General features: G+C 47.8%; 1 protein-coding gene across 1 annotated transcript in view; it reads right to left on the bottom strand.

Annotated features, from left to right (window-relative positions):
• Positions 1-228: 228 nt before the first annotated feature.
• VMA12 (vacuolar ATPase assembly factor VMA12) overlaps positions 229-16,448 on the bottom strand; it is a 109,770-nt gene continuing 93,550 nt past the window's right edge. Inside the window, exon 6 of the mRNA XM_085649099.1 lies at positions 229-702. Coding sequence (XP_085505225.1) covers positions 607-702 — 96 coding nt within the window. The 3' untranslated portion in view covers positions 229-606. The remainder of the gene's footprint in view (positions 703-16,448) is intronic.

The raw sequence follows: 16,448 nt of genomic DNA, 5'->3' as shown, positions 1-16,448 counted from the left end.
AAATTGAACAAACAGGTAAGGGACACTCGAAGGGCACCGTGCAAGGATACGAAATTGAAATATAGAGACTAAGACACACTGTGCATTCATGTGAAAGTGTGGGCTCGGTCTAATCATTATCAGCGTTTTAGCACATTAAAAACATGCTATCAAGTGTCTCATACTAAAAATTAAAATAACATTACAAACAGCAATGCGAATTACAAGAAACAAAAAAAAGAGAAAACATTCTGGGGTTAACAAAAAATATATTAATCCACCATTTCATCTTATACAGCATTTTAACAAAGCTTAATTTTTGGTCCAAACTTGTCCGCTATGTCCACCAGTTTCCGAGCATCATGTGAAGTGCTCTCTGCATAGGTGAAAAAATAGAAAGTGAGACGAGTATAAAGAGGCAAAAAACAGCAGTGCACTGGGGAATCCATGGTGAAGACAATGCCAATGATCAGAAGTGGACAGGAGATAGAGCTGAATGCTGCCGACTGCTGCCCAGCAATATCACTGTAACAGAAATCAAGAACAAAACAATGGCCAGGGTCCAGCTTGGCAAAAAACATGCCCACCCTTATGTTAATGCATTTTCAGAGTGGGATCTTTCCCAGGCTATGATTCACCGAGTTCGCCTTCCATAGTGCGCACCAGCACATACAACTCTGCCAAACCAACGACCGAAGCTGCGATCACTGCCAAAAGCACCCGCTGGAGAGGGAAAAAGACCAGATGTGAGGGAAAATTCCACTTTTCCAAGACAAATTAACTACACTTGAGCATGCAACAAAAGCAGACAGACAAGATAGACAGAATATCATCTTCCCACCTATAAAACGGCACTTGTTGTGCACTATATGCTATAGTAAAGACGGCTCAAAGGTATTCCTTCAAAATGGCCTCACTCTCGCTTAATTAAAACTCTACCACTTTTGTTCAACATTGACTTAGTGCCCGATTGGGAGTCTGGCTGTCCACGGATCCTCAGACTTGTGAGGGCGCGGTGGTGGTGTACTCCCAGCCGCCCTACTACGATATGGGCAATCGGACCACCACAGCCCCGTCACAGTTGCCAGGAGGATGCAATATGCTTGCCCGCCAGCAGTGTCATGGAGGTACTTCATCCATTAACACCATGGCAGAGAGGGTGCCGTGTGCATGCAAACCAGTTCCTGCACGCCATGGACTTTTCAGTCCATGCCGTGTAGGAACTGTTTTTGGCTTTCCCATTGCGGTGCCCATTTTCAGTGCACTGCCATGGGAACGTCAAAAACAAAGCCCGCCAGACAGGAGAAAACTCCTAATCTTGCAGGCGGTCTGACCACAGCTTTTGCGGTGCGGTGGCAGAGTGGACCAGGCGCTGCACCAGCAAAGTCATAATCTGGCCCTTAGGCTGAAAACCTTTGCTGCAAAACAAGTGGCTAAATCCAACTACAACATATGCTGCAAAAAGGTCAAAACTTAACTCCTGCTCCTTTCTACTGATTATCACAGGATTTTTATTCTTTTCCTTGCTACATACTATTAACAATTAATTATGATAACTTCCATCCATAGTTCTTGGTACCATTTTATTTCCATTTCGACCATAAATCACACCCGCTGATGCTGCATTCGGTAATACAACACGTCCCCACTTGCATTCCCCCCCAAAGTTATAGTAAGCTATACCAACCACAATGAACTTGACCATGACTCAACAATGTCATAACTAATGTCATTACAAAAGCTGCTCAGCAACACAATAGTACCCAATATCAGTTTCAATGGAAGATACAACCATATAAGTATCTCCCTCTTAACCAAACAACATGCAACTTTCGCAACACGTAACCTAGAAGGAAATATTTTGTTTCTAGAAAGGTTACTACATATTTGTCATACTGGTGACAGTTATAAGCAATGCATAAGTATTTAACAGCAGTATGCACCAATATCAACTGTTTAGGATACTGCATGGACCTATGTACAGTACATACAGGTATCAGTTCAGAATTTGGGTTAGATTTTTAAAGGTTGACGCATTAATGCAATCTTGCACTGTTAACTTTGAAAGAAAAAAAAGTACATTTTGCTGGAGACTTGAGTTGTTGAATATAGCCATTTGACTCACTCTTTCACTCACACATGGTTTGTGAACCTGTATTTGAGGCTGTGGAACTATCACATTATGTATTGGCAAATGGGATGACCGGTTCTATTTCCTGACGGAATGTGTGCACATATGTGGCGTGTTTGGATCCTTCCTCTCCTTATGAGGAAGGAGGATTTGCATTTCCCTCGTGGTCAGAGCCCAATTACTGTTTCATGTCTACCCTGTGCATGCCTTTCCTCTCACTTTGTCATGATCTCTCACTTGGAAACATCAGTTATTTTGCCTCACCTTTGACTTCTTTTTAGAGGAGACATGCATGTGGTCTGGGACCTTTCACCTGAGGCACAGTCCTCTTTGTTTCCCCCTGCAAGGGTCTCTTCATTTATTATTATCCTTCCCAGAGTTATAATGTGCACTGTGCAGGGCACTCAAAGACTATTGTGGAGAAGAAGCCTTCACGAGTCTGTTGCACACTTAGTGATTGTCCACATACCGTCACCTGCACTGAGAGCTCAAGGCACAAAACAAGTCTCCATCCACCATGTCTACTGACAGATGGTCCAAGTGCGATGCTGCTGATATCAAAAGCCACCGCCCCTGTTCCACACGTCGAAGAAGTACAACATTGTGGACAGTGGGCTGACTTTGAGAAAGTGCCATCTTTCTTGCATGGTATGCCCCCACTTTTTGCTGAATGTACTTTGAGTGTGCCCTGGACTCCTGCCAATCAGGTGCCCAGGGCCTATGTTCCTTCCCTAAAAACACAAATTGGCAAACCCTGGCCACATGTGAGCCCCTGGTAAATGGTACCCTAGGTACCCAGGGCCGCAGCACTCATTGTGCCACCCTTAGAGGCGCACACACACACACACACACACACACACACACACACACACACACACACACACACACACACACACACACACACACACACACACACACACACACACACACACACACACACACACACACACACACACACACACACACACACACACACACACACACACACACACACACACACACACACACACACACACACACACACACACACGCATACACGTGTTACCATCCTTGTGGGGACTATGTGTGAATACCTGCCTTGTGGGGACTAACCTTTCCCAATGTTTTTAAAATACACTAATAACAGAAATATGTTAAGAAAAAATTCATGATACAGGATCCTGCTTCAAATTTGCAAATATATTGTTATTTAATCGTGCGCACAGCACCATCCTTGTGGGGACTTGAACATGTGCTACCATCCTTGTGGGGACCTAGTCTGTAACACTATTTGTGATTGAATACAGTCAAAGGTACATGGCTAAATGTTTATTTTATCAACAATATACACAAACAACATTATAATCTATTCATATAGGAATTGCTGCATATATACTAGGGGTATACATTAAAGACAGATTCTGTCAATGTGCCAGAAAATATAATATCATGCTTAAAGAAAGACCCTTAAAGCTGTATTTAACCTATATATTAGTGCTTAAAATCTTAGGAGATAAGGGAACTAACACATAAAGAAATTAACATATGGAACTAAGGAATATGGTCAAGTAGAACCCAGAGCTTGATTAGCTGCTAACATTTGTGTCAAAATAGATGTTCACGTCCCCACAGAGATAGTGGGTGAAGATCATTGTGTTTAAGTCTCCATAGAAATAGTGTGTACATTCAAAGCTTGAATATCATTATAAAGAGTGTGAAGCTAATGATGTTCAAGTCCAAACAGAGGTTGGGTGTAATTTTAGGAATGCTCAAGTCCCCACAGAGATAGTGTGTTATTATAGCGATGTTTAAGTCCCCACAGAGATACTGTGTTATCATAGAGATGTTTAAGTCCCCACAGAGATGGTGTGGTATTATAGTGATGTTCAAGTGCCCACATAGATAGTGTGCTATTATAGCGATGTTTAAGTCCCCACAGAGATAGTGCATGAAGGTGATTGTGTTTAAGTCCTCATTAAATAGGGCCTAATTCACAAAGGTAAACTGACAAAAAGTCTAACTTTACTAGTTTTCAGTATTCACAAAGGTGAATTTAGAACAAAAGTCTAACTTTACTACTGTTCAATATTCACAAACCCCCATACAGAGAATGTGAAGCTGATGATGTTCAACTCGAGCAAACACTAGGAGATGATGTACGGAGTGCTGAAACTTTTCAGTCACTTACCCCCAGTCACAGATCAGGGTTGAAACCATCATCATTATTTAGCTTCCTTCGTCACCCCCAGTTCAGACCCAGCTACATGCAAATCACCTTTGACCCTGTGCCTCATGGCACCCCCTGGTGCTTCAAGTCGAAACAGAGCTTGCGTGTAATTACAGGAATGCTCAAGTCCCCACAGAGATGATATGTTTTTATAGTGATGTTTAAGCCCCCACAAAGATAGTGTGTTATCATAGAGATGTTTAAGTCCCCATAAAGATAGTGTGTTATTATAGCGATGTTTAAGTCCCCACCGAGCTAGTGCATGGAGATGATTGTGTTTTAAGTCGTCATTAAAATAGGGCCCGATTCACAAAGGTAAACTTGGACAAAAAATGTAACTTTTCTACTTTTAACAGTTTCACAAATGTAAACTTAGACCAAAAGTCTAACTTTACTACTTTTCAGTATTCCAAAGCCCTATACAGAGAATGCAAAGCTGAAGATGGTCAAGCCAAAACAGAGCTTGCGTTTAATTACAGGAATGCTCAAGTCCACACAGAGATGGTGTGTGACTATAGTATTACCACGGTCGCCAAAGAGAATGTGTGGTGTCATAGACATGCCCAGGGCCCCACAGAGATAGTGTGTGATTATAGAGATGTCCAGGTCCCCACAGAGATAGTGTGTGATTATACACATGCCCAGGTCCCCACAGATATAGTGTGTGATTTTAGTGATGTCGAGGTCCCCACAGAGATAGTGTGTGATTATAAACATGCCCAGGTCCCCACAGAGATAGTGTTTGATTATAGAGCTGTCCAGGTCCCCACAGAGATAGTGTGTGATTATAGAGATGTCCAGGTCCCCACAGAGATAGTGTGTGATTATACACATGCCCAGGTCCCCACAGATATAGTGTGTGATTTTAGTGATGTCGAGGTCCCCACAGAGATAGTGTGTGATTATAAACATGCCCAGGTCCCCACAGAGATAGTGTTTGATTATAGAGCTGTCCAGGTCCCCACAGAGATAGTGTGTGATTATACACATGCCCAGGACCCCACAGTTATAGTGTGTGATTATACACATGCCCAGGTCCCCACAGATATAGTGTGTAATTTTAGAGATGTCGAGGTCCCCACAGAGATAGTGTGTGATTATAAACATGCCCAGGTCCCCACAGAGATAGTGTGATTATAGAGATGTCCAGGTCCCCACAGAGATGGTGTGTGACTATAGTATTTCCATGGTTGCCAAAGAGAATGTATGTGATCAGAGACATTTTGAGAAATACATCTTCATGCTGAATCATTGGAAATTAGGTGGAAGAGTTGTGTAATGTTGGGCCAAGGAAGTTAAGACAGAGGCAGGTTCAGATTAATGCTTTGTCCCAAATACTCAAAGTCCATTTTTACCCTTTTAAGATTTAATCCACTCATGGATATTCTCCCGGTATGATTTTTGAAGATTGATGGTTATATAATCTGTTTTGGAGGAGTTTGCCCCCAGTCTACTCTCTATGCAGGTCAGCAAAAAGTATTCAATTAAAAGTACGAACCCTATGATGGTTTTTGAGGCAAGCAGTATATCTTTCACAAACAATAACAGAGAGACTTTGCTAAATGCATGTATTGGAGATGCATTAGTAAGAACTATGCAACTAGATCATATAAATAAAAGGAAAATAATCGAGTAAGCATGTATCCCTGCTGCAACCCTTTATTCATGGTGATGCATTCTGCCAGTTAACCCTGACTAGCCCTCCACACCTGGGCATAACTGTCCATGAGCAAGTAGATAAATTTTGATATGTTACTAGGGACCCCCCTCCTCTCCAAAACTGACCAGAGTTTTGTTCGTGGGACTAGCTCAAATGCAGGTTTTAGGTTCACAAACGCTACACCACCCTATTATACTCTGCAACACATCACTCTACAACAGTCTTCTCTACACTTTGACATTTTACACTTGCCCTCTATACAACACTCTACTCCACTGCTACACACTATTCCACTCTATGCCACTCTACTCCACTCTATGCCACTATACAAAACTATACTCCACTCTACAACACTCTATACAACTCCAGCTAGGCCACACCACACCACTTTATTTCACTGTACTCAATGAAACACTACTGCACTCTACTTCATTGTACTTCACTACTCCACTGTACACCACTATATGCCACTCCACTCGACAACACTCTATGCCACTTTACTCTACTACAATGTATGACACTCTACTCCACTGTAGGCACTCCACTCTACAGCACGCTCCTCCAACGTATGGCACTCCGTTCTACTCCACACTACAACACTATTCAACGCTTCACTCTACAGCACTACACCTTGTCACTCCACTCTGCCAGTCCACTGTATGACACTCTCCTGCACTCTACACAACACTACTCTACACCACTCCACTCTATGCCACTTCACTTTATGCCCCTACACTGTATGCCATGCCACTCTATAACACGCCACTCTACAATATGACATACCACTCTACTCTACGCAGCTCCACTCTACTCTGACACACCAATGCACTCTACTCCACTTCTCTCTACTCTACAACACACCCCTCCACTCAATCTACTCCACTCTATGCCACCTCACTGTACACTATTCCACTCTACGCCACTCCAGACCACACTGTACGACACTTCATTCTACAGCACTCTGCAAAAGTCCACTGTATGACACTTCTCCGGTCTACTCTACGCCACTACACTGTACGACACGCAACTCTATGGTGCAACACTCCACTCTAACGTACGACATGCCACTTCACTCTTCTCTACAGCATGACACTCTACACCACTCCACTCTAAACCTCTACGTTACACGCCACTCTACGCCACTCCACTGTTTACAACTCCACTGTACGCTATCCCACTCTATGCCATTCCACTCTACCCAATTCCACTCTTTGCCACACCACTGTATGCCTCTCCACTCTATGCCACTCCACTCTGTAACACTCTACTCCACTGCATGCCACTCCACTCTACAACGCCCCACTCTAGGACACTCCACTGTACAACAGTCCACTGTATAACACTCTACTCCAATCTACTCTACGCCACAGTGGCACCAGAGATGAAGGAGGTGAAAATCTCCCTGCAGTCTAGTCCAAGTCCAAGCATGGAGCATAAGGAAGCAGCTATGATTAGTGCAGCAGGTACAGTGGTACTGGGCAGGGTGAAGAGCCAACAAAAGCCTGATCTTGACATAAGGAATTAGGGTACTGCTACTGTATTGTATTTTACAGTGATTCATGTGGGGTGCTGAAGCACATTTTTGGACAGGTAGCATGCTAACCCATGAGGGAAGGTGGGGCTGGCAGAGTATGTATTTATTATCATTCTATGTGAGAAGTGTTTTGATTTCATGGATGAGTGACCAGAGAGGTGCTCTTTTCTTGTCTTGGGGCATAGTGCGTATGAATGGAGTAGGATCCGTGAGAGATCGGCATGCAAATTACAATATAGTTAGAACTAAAATAAATAGGCAGCACTCGCCTAGTCAGATGGGTGATGTGCGCAAATACACTATAGGGAGAACCAGAGAAGGCCTGGTAATCCTTTTGGCAATGTCTGCAAGGCAGACATCCTGTCAAGTGTGTAAAATGATGCCTGGGCCAATCTTCCGCTCTCCCTAGCGGGGAGAATAGCAATTGCCAAAATGGTGATCCTACCAAAACTGCTCTACCTGTTTGTCAATATACCGATTCAGCTCACACAACATTTTTTTAATTCAGTTCACTCCTTACTGATCTCTATGATATGGGCTGGCAGACAGGCGCGTATCTCAAGGGAACTACTGACACTGCCCCTGTCTCAGGAAGGGATGGGCGCCCCAGATATCCAATTGTATGCCTTCTGTGCTCAGCGCAATTCCTACACTTCTGGGTGCACCCGACCCCCTTCCAGATGCATACTGCTGTGGAGCTGGACGTGGCAGCGCCGATCCAACTTTTGGTGGCATTATATCAGTCAGGTAGAAGCCTTCGTGGGGAAATAGGTAAGGTGGAGACATTGAGGTGGGCATGGGACAAATTATGGGTCAGAGCGCACCTTAAACTCCTGTATGCCCCATCTATCCCCCTAGCACACAACCCAATGTTACCAACCATGGGAGATGGTACAAGTAGGGCACTAGCTCTCCGATTGGGACTGCGCACTTTCATGGACCTATAGCCGGGGGAGACATTTAGAGCTCCTCTGGAGCCAGAGGAGGGACGTCCAGTCCGATTTTCAGAACAATTCTTCTATCACAAACTTAAAGCCATGTGCAGAGCATTACACAACACATTCCCAAGTCCACCCCCACACTGCTAGCGCTTGAAAATGTTTTTAAGGTTGACACCTCGTAGATTCATTACCAGACTCTACAATAACATGCAAAACACGGCCCCTTTGTTAACGACCAAAGCCCTGCAAGCATGGAATGTGGACCTTCGCACTGAGCTATCTGAGGAGCAATGGTCATGTTGTTGCAATCAGCTCACGGCACTGTCCCCGAACTATAAGCTACACCTTATTCATTTCAAATGTATACATAGATTCTATGGAACTCCTGCTCAACTTCACCGCATGGGACTTAGGGACGATGCCAGCTGCTGGAGATGTGGATTCACTCCAGCAACATTTTCGCACATGGCATGGCTCTGCCCCAAACTAGCTAACTTTTGGACCTCCGTTTTTAAAATTATACATGACCTACTGGGCACGGCAAATGACGCAGACCCCCAGTTGGGCTTATTGGGATATGTAAAGGAGACATCACAGGGACTCCGGAAATTACACGCTCTTTTGTTATTACTGGCCAAGCGTAGAGTTGCTATACATTGGGGGAGGAGAGGGTCCCCGACTGTGAACAATTGGATTTATGATGTAACATTTAGTCAGGAACAGTTATCAACCTTCTGGAAGCCGACGCCCTCAGTATCCCGGCCGCGTGACATATGGGGCCCCTTTCTGGAGTGGGCCCGCACATGACAACAGGCAGAACCGGATCACCCAAACACGCCTGATGCACAACCCTTCAGCACACTATGACAGGGAGTTTGCCGCTAGCACTGTAAGCAGGAAATGTTTTTGTACATATCAGGGGAATAATGCATTCACAATGTGTAACGTGCTTTGGCTGGATTTACAGGGAAAGTTTCAAGGCAAACTGGATAATAAGCTTGTAAAGTTATACCATGTTAATTGCACAACGATACATCATGGGGTGATGTGGAGCAACAGACCTCCAGCATTTTTTGTATGTTTGGTATTACAAAAATGTAAATAAAAAAATAAATAAAAAAAACGTGTAAAATGATAGCGTGTAAACTATTTGCTTAGTCTGTTTTTGTTTAATTATGCAAAAGTTCAGGAAAATTATGCGAAATCATATAAAATTACACAAATGCTTTGCAATTTTGCAGTAAAAACATAGCACGAAAAAACATAAGTGGCATAAGGAAAAGGCTCTCATGTTCTGGACATTTTGTATTAGTCCCATGAATTTGCGATAAACTTTTGCCACAAATGCCACATAGTTATGTGAGGTGGCACTGGAATTTTTATAACAAGTGTAGCATGAAACTCTAGAAATTACATGACTCAAGCAGCTTCATTTAAATTTCAACCGGGTCTCAATATTATGCCAAATGGTAATGATGGGAGTTGGTGCTATGAGAAGTAGCCATCAATCAATCAATCAATCAATCAGTGACACTTATAAAGCGCGCTACATACCCGTAGGGTCTCAAGGCGCTGGGGGGGGGGGAGGGGTGCCGCTACTGCTCGAACAGCCAGGTCTTCAGCTTCTTCCTGAAGGAGAGGTGGTCTTGGGTCAGGCGCAGGTCGGGAGGGAGGGAGTTCCAGGTCTTGGCGGCCAGGTAGGAGAAGGACCTTCCTCCTGTAGTCGCTCTTCGGATGCGGGGGACGGCGGCGAGGGCGTGGTTGGCTGATCGGAGGTGGCGTTTGGGAGCGTAGAAGTTGACTCGGCTGTTGAGGTAGCTCGGGCCTTGGTCGTGTAGGGCTTTGTGTGCGTGGGTGAGGAGGCGGAAGGTGATTCTTTTGTTGACGGGGAGCCAGTGAAGGTCTCTCAGATGTCCGGAGATGTGGCTGGTTCGTGGGATGTCGAGGATGAGTCTGGCTGAGGCGTTCTGGATCCGCTGGAGTCTCTTCTGGAGCTTGGCGGTGGTACCGGCGTAGAGGGCGTTGCCGTAGTCCAGTCGGCTGGTGACGAGGGCCTGGGTGACGGTCTTCCTGGTCTCGGTGGGGATCCACCAGAAGATCTTCCGTAGCATGCGTAGGATGTTGAAGCACGCCGAGGAGACGTTGTTGGCTTGCCTGGTCATGGAGAGGGAGGAGTCCAGGATGAAGCCCAGGTTTCGTGCATGGTCTGTCGGTTTGGGTGCGGTGCCCAGGGCGGGAGGCCACCAGGAGTCGTCCCAGGCGGAGGGTGAGGAGCCCAGGATGAGGACCTCCGTCTTGTCCGAGTTCAGTTTCAGGCGGCTGGTCGTCATCCACTCGGCTACCTCTTTCATCCCTTCGTGCAGGTTGGCTCTGGCGGCGGCGGGGTCGTTGGTCAGGGAGAGGATCAGCTGGGTGTCGTCGGCGTAGGAGATTATGCTGAGGTTGTGTTTGCGTACGATGGCCGCGAGGGGGCTCATGTAGACGTTGAAGAGGGTGGGGATCAGAGATGATCCTTGGGGGACGCCGCAGATGACTTCGGATGCCTCTGACTTGTACGGTGGTAGGCGGACTCTCTGTGTTCTTCCGCCGAGGAAGGAGATGATCCATTCCAGCGCCTTGTCCTGGATTCCGATGTTGCTGAGGCGCCGTACTAGGGTGCGGTGGCAGACCGTGTCGAATGCCGCGGAGAGGTCTAGGAGGATGAGGGCCGCTGTTTCTCCATTGTCCATCAGGGCTCGGATGTCATCGGTGGCGGCGATGAGGGCGGTCTCGGTGCTGTGGTTGGCTCGGAAGCCAGACTGTGAGGGGTCGAGGGATCCGTTCGTCTCGAGGAAGGCGGCCATCTGCTTGTTGACGGTCTTCTCGATGACTTTGGCTGGAAACGGGAGGAGCGAGATGGGGCGGTAGTTCTTGAGTTCGGTGGGGTCCGCTGTGGGTTTCTTGAGTAGAGCGCTGAGTTCGGCGTGCTTCCAGCTCTCAGGGAAGGTGGCGGTGTCGAAGGATGTGTTGATGATGTCTCGCAGGTGGGGTGCGATGACCGCGTCGGCCTTGTTGAAGACGTGGTGAGGGCAGGGGTCGGTCGGTGATCCGGAGTGGATGGAGTTCATCGTGCAGATGGTGTCTTCGGTGCTGATCGGGGTCCAGGCGTGGAGGGTGGTGGTGGGGGGTGGTTGTTCGGTCATGGTGTGCGTTGGTTGGTTGTTGAAGCTGTTGTGTATGTCCGCGATCTTGTTGTGGAAGTATGAAGCGAGGGAGTTGCAGAGGTCTTGCGATGGGGTGATGTCGTTTCCTGCGCTGGGGTTGGAAAGCTCTTTCACGATGTTGAAGAGTTCCTTGCAGTTGTGTGCGTTGTTGTCCAACCGGTCCTTGAATGCTGTTTTCTTGGCGGCGCGGATCAGCTGGTGGTGTTTCCGGGTGGCAAGTTTGAAGGAGGTCCAGTTGTCCGGTGTCGGTTCCCTTCTCCAGACTTTCTCGAGGGCTCGGCAGTTCTTCTTGGAGCTCTTGAGTTCATCGGTGAACCATGGGGCCTTCTTGCTGCCGGGTCTGCTAGGCGGGGTCCTCAGTGGGGCGAGTTCGTCCGCGCAGTTGCTGATCCATTTCGTGAGGTTGTCGGCGGCCTGGCTGGGGTTCGCTGAGCTGGCAGGAGGGTGCTGGCTCAGGGAGGTGGCGAGCTGGTGTGCTGTGATCTTGTTCCAGCTTCTGCGGGCGGCCTGTTGCTGGTGGTGGTGGGTCGTCGTTCTCTTGAAGGTGAAGTGGACGCAGCTGTGGTCCGTCCATTGAAGCTCAGTGGCGTGGCTGAAGTCGATGTCTGTGCTGGAAGAGAAGACTGCGTCGAGTGTGTGTCCGGCGAGGTGGGTGGGGGTGGACACCAGTTGCTTGAGTCCCAGGTTGGCGAGGTTGTCGAGCAGGGTGCTGGTGTTGCGGTCGTTGTTGTTCTCTAGATGGAAGTTGAGGTCTCCCAGGAGGATGTAGTCAGCGGAGGGGAGGGCATGCGGGCTGACGAAGTCGGCGATGTCCTCGCTGAATTGGGTGCGTGGTCCAGGGGGTCGGTAGATCAGGGTGCCTCTGAGGGTGGTGTTCGGGTTGGTGTGGATCTGGAAATGCAGGTGTTCGGCGCTGGTCAGGGTGTTGTCGGTGCTGGTCGTGAGACGGATGGTGCTCCTGTGGACGATGGCGATGCCTCCTCCCATCTGGTTGGCGTTTCGGTCCCTCCGGACGATCTTGTAGCCCTCTGGGATAGCGATGGCGATGTCGGGAGCTGAAGAGGTGTTCATCCAGGTCTCCGTGAGGAAGGCAACGTCAGGGGCTGTGGCGTCTAGGAGGTTCCAGAGTTCGATGGCGTGTCTGTGGATGGAGCGGGTGTTGAGCAGGATGCACTTGAGGTGGGTGCTGCTGGTGTTTGACTTGGCGGGTGTTGGTGCGAGGCAGGTCCGGATGCAGGAGAACTTGCAGGCGTGGCAGCTGAAGGGTCCGTGGGTGCGTCGTGGTGTGGCTTGGTGGCACTCTGGGCGTCGGCCGGTGTTGAGTGCGCTGAGGGTGGCGGCTGAGTACGTCCTGCGGGTCGGTCGGGGTCTTCGAGGTCCAGGGGTCCTGGCGCTGGTCGCGATCCGGTCGCGGACGGGCGCAGACGGGCTTACCTTTGGCGCGCCTTCGGCGCACAATCGGCGCGCCCGCTGCGCGTGACCGCTGCGCGTTCGCACGGTCGCCATTTAAGGCGAAGTGCGCGGGTGGGCGGAGCAGCTGGGAGGCGGGAGCGGGGAGGGTTACAGAAGAGAAAAAAGGTGCGGGGACAAGCGGCGGTGGCGGGAAGGGAGGGCGGAGGGCGGCGAGGTAGGCGGACAACAAGGAAGGAGAGCCAAAACACGGGCAAAATGAAATTAAGCTATACAGGCTTAAATATTCGACAAAACAAGGGAAAAATGAAGTTAAACAAAAACAGGCACAAATAATCGACAAAACCAGGCAAAAACAATCCCCGCAGCGGAGGCAGCCGGCAACCGGCAAACGAGGCAGCAGCGAGGCAGAGGGCATGCAAGGGGCACACGCAGCAGCTGGTGGCCGTGCGGCGCGGGGGTGTCCCACAAGTGGGTCACACTCACCTGCGTCGCACGGTCGCCATTTAAGGCCAAGTGCGCGGGTGGGCGGAGCAGCTGGGAGGCGGGAGCGGGGAGGGTTACAGAAGAAAAAAAAGGGGCGGGGACAAGCGGCGGTGGCGGGAAGGGAGGGAGGAGGGCGGCGAGGTAGGCGGACAACGAGGAAGGAGAGCCAAAACACGGGCAAAATGAAATTAAGCTATACAGGCACAAATATTCGACAAAACAAGGGAAAAATGAAGTTAAACAAAAACAGGCACAAATAATCGACAAAACCAGGCAAAAACAATCCCCGCAGCGGAGGCAGCCGGCAACCGGCAAACGAGGCAGCAGCGAGGCAGAGGGCAGGCAAGGGGCACACGCAGCAGCTGGTGGCCGTGCGGCGCGGGGGTGTCCCACAAGTGGGTCACACTCACCTGCGTCGCACGGTCGCCATTTAAGGCCAAGTGCGCGGGTGGGCGGAGCAGCTGGGAGGCGGGAGCGGGGAGGGTTACAGAAGAGAAAAAAGGGGCGGGGACAAGCGGCGGTGGCGGGAAGAGAGGGCGGAGGGCGGCGAGGTAGGCGGACAACAAGGAAGGAGAGCCAAAACACGGGCAAAATGAAATTAAGCTATACAGGCACAAATATTCGACAAAACAAGGGAAAAATGAAGTTAAACAAAAACAGGCACAAATAATCGACAAAACCAGGCAAAAACAATCCCCGCAGCGGAGGCAGCCGGCAACCGGCAAACGAGGCAGCAGCGAGGCAGAGGGCAGGCAAGGGGCACACGCAGCAGCTGGTGGCCGTGCGGCGCGGGGGTGTCCCACAAGTGGGCCATCCACCTATTTATTTTTAAAGGCAGAGATACTCCCTACTAATGTACAATTATATGTCATTGACGATAGAGAAGAACACCATGAAATGTGAAAAAAACAGTGTTATGGGTTTTTGGTTTTGAGGTTTAGGGTGGGTATGTGTTTTTGGGTGTCAATGGAATTTCTGGGGTTTAGGGTGGGTATAGGTTTTTGGTGGTAAGGAATATTTTAGCGTTTAGGGGGAGTATAGGTTTTTAGCCGATAAGGGCTTTTTTAGGGTATAGGGTGGGTATGGCTTTTCGGGCAGCACAGGAATTTGTAGGTTTTAGGTTGGGTATGGGTTTTCAGGTGATATGGGCTTTTTTTTAGATTTTAGGTTGCATATGGGTTTTTTGGTGGCAAGGGACTTTCTACGGTTTATGGTGGGTATGGGTTTTTGGGTGGTAGGGTATTTTTTAGGGTTTAGGTTGAGCATAGGATTTTAGGTGATAAGGGCTTTTTAGGGTTTATGGTGGGTATGGATTTTTGGGTGGCAAGGGAATTTTTAGCGTTTAGGGCGAGAATGGGTTTTTGGGTGCCAAGAGAATTTTTCAGGTTTAAAGTGGGTGTGGGTGTTTGGGGGGCAAGGGAAATTTTATGGTTTAGGTTGAGTATGCGTTTTTCAATGATAAGGAATTTTTAGGGTTTAGGGTGGTTATGGGTTTTTGGGTTGTGAGATTTGTCTTAGGGTTTAGGGTAGTTATGGGTTTTTGGGTGGCAATGGAACTTGTAGGGGTGGGGGGTATGGGTTTTTGGTGGTAAGGTATTTTTTAGGGTTGAGGGTGAGTATAGTTCTTTAGGTGCTAAGGGCTTTTTTAGGGCTAAAGGTGGGTATGGGTTTTTTGGGCGGCATCGGAATTTATAGGATTTAGGGTGGGTATGGGTTTTGTGTGGTAGGGGATTTTATGTTTTAGGGTGGGTATGGGTTTGTAGGTTATATGGGATTTCTTAGTGTTTAAAGTGGGTATGGGTTTTTGGGTGGCAAGGGAATTTTGGGGGTTCCGGGTGGGTTTGGGTTTTTGGGTGTCAGGAGAATTTTTAGGGTTCCGGGTGGGTATGGATTTTTGGGTGGCAACTGCATTTTTTAATTTTACGGTGGTTATGGGTATTCGGGTGGAAAGGGGTTTTTAGGGTTTAGGGTGAGTATAGGTGTTTTGGTGGTAAGAGCTTTTTTTAGGGTTTTGAGTGGGTATGATTTTTGGGTGGCAAATGAATTTTAAGGGTTTAGGGTGGGTGTATGTTTTTGAGTGGTTAGGGATTTTTTAGGGTTTAGGGTGGGTATGGGTTTTATGGGAGGCAAGGGAATTTTTAAGGTTTTGGGTGGGTGTGGGTATTTGTGGGACAAGGGAAATTTTATGGTTTAGGGTCGGTATGGGTTTTTGGGTGATAAGGAATTTTTAGGGTTTAGAGTGGGTATGAGTTTTGGGTGGCAAGGGAAATTTTATGGTTTAGGGCGGGTTTGGGTTTTTGGCTGATAAGGAATTTCTAGGGTTTAGGTTGGGTATGGGTTTTTGGGCGATAATTTTATTATGGTTTAGCATTTGTATGAGTTTTTGAGTGGAAAGAAATGTTTTAGGGTTTAGCACTTGTATGAGTTTTTGGGTTTCAAGAGAATTTTTACGGTTTTGATGGGTATGGAGTTTGGAGTGGTAAGCGATATTGTAGGCTTTAGGGTGGGCGTGGGTTTTTGGGTGGCAGGGGACTTCTTAGGGATTTGGGTGGGTATGGGTTTTTGTCAACTGAATTTTTTAGATTTACGGTGGGTATGGGTATTTGGATGGGAAGGGATTTTTTTAGGGTTTAGGGTGGGCCTGGGTTTTGGGTGGCAAGGGAACCTTAAGTGTTTATGGTAGGTTTGGGTTTTTGGGTGGTAATGAATCTTTTAGGGTTTAAAGTTTGTATGTGTTTTTGGTGGCAGGGGATTTTTTAGGGTTTATAGGAGTATGGGTTTTTGCGTGGCAAGGGATTTTTTAGGGTCATGGGTTGGTATAGGTTTTTGGGTGGTAAGTGGATTTTGAGGGGTAAGGCTAGGTGTATGTTTTTGAGTGGTAAGGGATTTTTTTTAGAG

Source organism: Triturus cristatus, chromosome 3_2 (genome assembly GCF_964204655.1).
Source record: "Triturus cristatus chromosome 3_2, aTriCri1.1, whole genome shotgun sequence".
NCBI lineage: Eukaryota > Metazoa > Chordata > Amphibia > Caudata > Salamandridae > Triturus > Triturus cristatus.
The sequence above is the reverse complement of the archived record's forward strand: the minus strand, read 5'-3'. Positions and strand labels throughout refer to the sequence as shown.